The following is a 5537-nucleotide window of genomic DNA, read 5'->3' as shown; positions in this document are numbered from 1 at the left end:
TTGGGAGGGGGTTTGGGGTGGGAGGAACCTGAGTTAAATGATGAGGAACCCCCCAAAATTATTGATGGGAGACCCTCATGATCTCAATTAATGATGGGGACCCCCCAGATTAATGATGGGAGACCCCCATGATCCAAATTAATGAGAGACCCTCCCAAATTAATGATGGGAGACGCCCATGATCTCAATTAGTGAGAGACTCGCCCAAAATTAATGATGAGAGACCTCCATGATCTCAATTAATTATGGGAAACCCCTAAAATTAATGATGAGAGACCCCCATGATCCAAATTAATGAGAGACCCCCCCAGTTTAATGATGTAGGTCCCCCCAAATTAAAGATGAGGGACCCCCAAACTCAATTAATGATGGGACCCCCCAAAATTAATGATGGGATCCCATTTCGGGGCCACCAAAGGGGTTCCATCATGGTGACCCCAAAGGCTCCAGAGGTGCTGGTGACCCCCAATGGGTCCCGTTTTGGGGTTCCTGTCCTTGTTTTGGGGTTCCTGGTCCCATTTTGGGGTTCCTGTCCTTGTTTTGGGATCCCAAATGGGTTCCTGTTCCAGATGTCCCCAAATGGGCCCAGTTTTGGGTTCCTGGCCCCATTTTGGGTTCCTGGCCCCATTTTGGTGTTTCTGGCCCCATTTTGGGTTCCTGGCCCCATTTTGGGGTTCCTGGTCCCATTTTGGGGCTCCTGACCGCATTTTGGGGTTCCTGGCCCCATTTTGGGGTTCCTGACCGCATTTTGGGGTTCCTGGCCCCATTTTGGAGTTCCTGGTCCTGTTTTGGAGTTCCTGGTCCAGATGCCCCCAAATGCGTCCTGTTTTGGGGTTCCTGCCCCCATTTTGGGGTTTTTGGCCCCATTTTGGAGTTCCTGGTCCCATTTTGGGGTTCCTGGCCCCATTTTGGGGTTCCTGGCCCCATTTTGGAGTTCCTGGCCCCGTTTTGGGATTCTTGGCTCTGTTTTGGGGTTCCTGGCCCCATTTTGGAGTTCCTGGTCCCATTTTGGAGATCCTGGTCCTGTTTCAGGTTCCTGTTCCAGATGTCCCCAAATGGGTCCCAGTTTGAGATTCCTGGCCCCATTTTGGGTTTTTTTGTCCCATTTTGGGGTTCTGGCCCCTGACCCCCGGCTCCCGTAGGGCCAGGCCTGGGCCCCACCATCCAGCTGGGCGAGCAGACGCTGATCACGGTGGCCCCAAAGGGTCCCATTTTGGGGTTCCTGGCCCCATTTTGGGTTCCTGGCCCCATTTTGGGGTTCCTGGTCCCATTTTGGGGTTCCTGGCCCCGTTTTGGGATTCGTGTTCCAGATGTCCCCACATGAGTCCCAGTCTGAGGTTCCTGGCCCCATTTTGGGGTTTTTGGCCCCATTTTGGGTTTGTTTGTCCCATTTTGGGGTTCTGGCCCCTGACCCCCGGCTCCTTTAGGGCCGGGCCTGGGCCCCACCATCCAGCTGGGCGAGCAGACGCTGATCACGGTGGCCCCAAAGGGTCCTGGTTTGGGGTTCCTGGCCCCATTTTGGGGTTTCTTGTCCCATTTTGGGGTTCTGGCCCCTGACCCCCGGCTCCTGTAGGGCCGGGCCTGGGCCCCACCATCCAGCTGGGCGAGCAGACGCTGATCACGGTGGACGCCAAGGCGGCCGGGAAGGGCAAGGTCACCTGCTCGGTGTGCACGCCCGACGGCTCCGAGGTGGACGTGGACGTGGTGGAGAACCCCGACGGCACCTTCGACATCTTCTACACCGCGCCGCAGCCCGGGAAATACGTCATCTGCGTCAGGTTCGGGGGGGAGCACATCCCCAACAGCCCCTTCCAGGTCATGGTGAGTGAGGAGCGGGGGGAAACGGGGGAAAATGGGGGAAAATGGGGGAAAAGTGGGGAAAAATGGGGTAAAAATGGGAAAATACGGGGTAAAAATGGGGATTATAGAGGGAAATGTGGGATCTGTGTGAGGTTCAGGGGGGAGCACATCCCCAACAGCCCCTTCCAGGTCATGGTGAGTGAGGAACGGGGAGGAAATAGGAAAAAACAGGGGGAAAATGGGGGAAAAGTGGGAAAAAATGGGGTAAAAATGGGGAAAAACAGGAGAAAAATGAGGAAAAAAAAGGGGATTATAGAGAGATATCGGGATCTGTGTGAGGTTCAGGGGGGAGCACATCCCCAACAGCCCCTTCCAGGTCATGGTGAGTGAGGAACGGGGAGGAAATGGGAAAAAACAGGGGGAAAATGGGGGAAAAGTGGGAAAATACGGGGTTAAAATGGGGATTATGGAGGGAAATGTGGGATCTGAGTGAGGTTTGGGGGGTGCACATCCCCAACAGCCCCTTCCAGGTCATGGTGAGTGAGGAGCGGGGGGAAACGGGGGAAAATGGGGGAAAAGTGGGAAAATACGGGGTTAAAATGGGGCTTATGGAGGGAAATGTGGGATCTGAGTGAGGTTTGGGGGGTGCACATCCCCAACAGCCCCTTCCAGGTCATGGTGAGTGAGGAGCGGGGGGAAACGGGGGAAAATGGGGGAAAACGGGGAGAAGATGAGAAAAAGTGGGGAAAAATGGTCAAAAATCAGGGGAAAAAAGGGAAAAAATGGGAAAAAACAGGGGAGAAAAGGGGGAAAAAAAAGTGAATTTGGGGTGAAAGCTGGGTGCTGGGTGTTTTTGGGGTGCGCTGACCCTCGGTGCCCCCCAGGCCACGGACCGGCCGCTGCTGGGGGTCAACGGGCTGGACATGGCCGGGCTGCGGCCCTTCGACCTCGTCATCCCCTTCACCATCAAGAAGGGCGAGATCACGGGTGAGGGGACACCCCGAATCTGGGGGGTGGGGGGTCCCCAAAACAGCCCCAAAAATACCTCAGAGTCAGCCCCAGAATCAGCCCAAAATGTGTCAAAGTGAGCCCCAAAATCAGCTCAAAAATACCTCAAAACTGGTTCAAAAATACCTCAGAGTCAGCCCCAAACTGGGCCCAAAAATACTTCAGAACCTGTCCAAAATCGGCCCAAAAATACTTCAGAACCTGTCCAAAATCGGCCCAAAAATACTTCAGAGTCAGCCCCAAAATCAGCCCAAAACCCCCTCAAAACTGGTCAAAAAATACCTCAGAATCAGCCCCAAAATGGGTCCAAAAATACCTCAGAGTCAGCCCTAAAATCAGCCCAAAAATACCTCAAAACTGGTTCAAAAAATACCTCAGAGTCAGCCCCAAACTGGGCCCAAAAATACTTCAGAACCTGTCCAAAATCGGCCCAAAAATACTTCAGAGTCAGCCCCAAAACTGGCCCAAAAATACCTCAGAGTCAGCCCCAAAATCAGCTCAAAATGTGTCAAAGACAGCCCCAAAAACGGCCAAAAAATACCTCAGTCAGCCCCAAAATCGGCCCAAAAATACCTCAAAACTGGCCCAAAAACACCTCAAGAGTCAGCCCAAAAATCAGCCCAAAACTGCCTCAAAACCCAGCCAAAAATGAGTCCAAACCAGTCCAAAAATACCTCAAAATCAGCCCAAAATTAACCCAAAAAGCACCTCAAAACCAGTCCAAAAAACCTCTGAGTGTCCCCAGGTGTCCCCAGGTGTCCCCAGGTGTCCCCGTCTGACGCAGGTGACCCTGTCCCCAGGTGGGGTGTGGATGCCCTCAGGCAAGGTGGCCACTGCAGCCCCTACCAGGTGTCCCCAAGTGTCCCCAGAGCTGTCCCCAGGTGTCCTCAGCCCCTCCCAGCTGTCCCAGGTGTCCCCAGGTGTCCCCAGCTGTCCCAGGTGTCCCCAGGTGTCCCCAGCTGTCCCAGGTGTCCCCAGGTGTCCCCAGGTAGCTGTCCCAGGTGTTCCCAGCTGTCCCCAGGTGTCCCCAGCTGTCCCAGGTGACCCCAGGTGTCCCCAGGTGTCCCCAGCTGTCCCCAGGTGTCCCCAGCTGTGCCAGGTGCCCCCAGCTGTCCCAGGTGACCCCAGGTGGCCGTGTCCCCCCAGGTGAGGTGCACATGCCCTCGGGCAAGGTGGCCATTGCAGCCCCTCCCAGATGTCCCCAGCTGTCCCAGCTGTCCCCAGGTGTCCCCAGCTGTCCCAGGTGTCCCCAGCTGTCCCCGAGGTGTCCCCAGGTGACCCCAGCTGTCCCCGAGGTGTCCCCAGCTGTCCCAGGTGACCCCAACTGTCCGATTTGGGGGGTTTTGGCTGCCCGAGATGGACATCCGCTGCGACAGCATCCACATCCCTGGTACGGGATTTTGGGGAGGTTTGGGAGTTTTGGGGAATTTCAGGGAGTTTTAGGGGTGTTTGGGGGGTTTTGAGTGGGATTTGGGGGGGTTATTGCGGGGGGTTTTGGGGTTGTTGTCCCCATGGGGGATTTGGGGACAGTTTGGGGACACTGGGGGGGGCAGGACACGCTGTGCCCCCCAGGCAGCCCCCTGCTGTTCTGTCTGGGTTATGGGGTCACTCAGGGGTGACTTTGGGGGGGTTTTTGGGGTCACTGTCCCCATGCGGGATTTGGGGACAGTTTGGGGACACCGTGGGGGGTTGGAATGTCCCCTGAGCCCCCGGTGTCACCATTTGTCCCCCCCAGGCAGCCCCCTGCAGTTCTGTGTGGATTTCAGGGGTGGCTTTCGGAGGACTTTGAGGGTCACAAACACCCAGGGGTGACTTTTGGGGGGTTTTTTTGGGGTCAAATCCCATGGGGGATTTGGGGACACCGTGGGGGGGTCGGGCTGTCCCTGACCCCCTGGTGTCCCCATGTATCCCCCCCAGGCAGCCCCCTGCAGTTCTGTGTGGGTTATGGGGTCACTCAGGGGTGACTTTGAGGGAGTTTTTTTTGGGGTCACTGTCCCCGTGCTGGATTTGGGGACAGTTTGGGGACACCGTGGGGGGGTCAGGACATGCTGTGACGCCCCTGGTGTCCCCGTGTGTCCCCCCCAGGCAGCCCCCTGCAGTTCTGTGTGGGTTATGGGGTCACTCAGGGGTGACTTCGGGGGAGTTGTTGGGGTCACTGTCCCCGTGCGGGATTTGGGGACAGTTTGGGGACACCGTGGGGGGGTCAGGACACACTGTGACCCCCCGGTGTCCCCGTGTCCCCCCCAGGCAGCCCCCTGCAGTTCTGTGTGGGTTATGGGGTCACTCAGGGGTGACTTCGGGGGAGTTGTTGGGGTCACTGTCCCCGTGGGGGATTTGGGGACAGTTTGGGGACACCATGGGGGGGTCAGGACATGCTGTGACGCCCCTGGTGTCCCTTGGGGTCACTGTCCCCGTGCGGGATTTGGGGACAGTTTGGGGACACCATGGGGGGGTCAGGACATGCTGTGACGCCCCTGGTGTCCCCGTGTGTCCCCCCCAGGCAGCCCCCTGCAGTTCTGTGTGGGTTATGGGGTCACTCAGGGGTGACTTCGGGGGAGTTGTTGGGGTCACTGTCCCCGTGCTGGATTTGGGGACAGTTTGGGGACACCGTGGGGGGGTCAGGACATGCTGTGACCCCCCCGGTGTCCCCGTGTGTCCCCCCCAGGCAGCCCCTGCTGTTCTGTCTGGGTTATGGGGTCACTCAGGGGTGACTTTGGGGGGGTTTTTGG

At 57.2% G+C, this 5537-nt stretch overlaps 1 protein-coding gene across 1 annotated transcript in view; it reads left to right on the top strand.

Moving 5' to 3' along the window:
• Positions 1 to 3587, top strand: part of LOC121341601 (filamin-A-like) — a 12609-nt gene extending 9022 nt beyond the window's left edge. The window contains exons 13-15 of the mRNA XM_041415250.1: positions 1574 to 1821; positions 2685 to 2787; positions 3574 to 3587. Of these exons, the coding sequence (XP_041271184.1) occupies positions 1574 to 1821; positions 2685 to 2787; positions 3574 to 3587 (365 nt within the window). The remainder of the gene's footprint in view (positions 1 to 1573; positions 1822 to 2684; positions 2788 to 3573) is intronic.
• The last annotated feature ends 1950 nt before the right edge of the window (positions 3588 to 5537 follow it).

The sequence above is a fragment of the Onychostruthus taczanowskii genome, unplaced genomic scaffold (assembly GCF_017590055.1).
Source record: "Onychostruthus taczanowskii isolate IOZ18803 unplaced genomic scaffold, ASM1759005v1 scaffold492, whole genome shotgun sequence".
Classification (NCBI taxonomy): domain Eukaryota; kingdom Metazoa; phylum Chordata; class Aves; order Passeriformes; family Passeridae; genus Onychostruthus; species Onychostruthus taczanowskii.
Note: the sequence above shows the minus strand (reverse complement) of the source record. Positions and strands in the feature narration are given on the sequence as shown.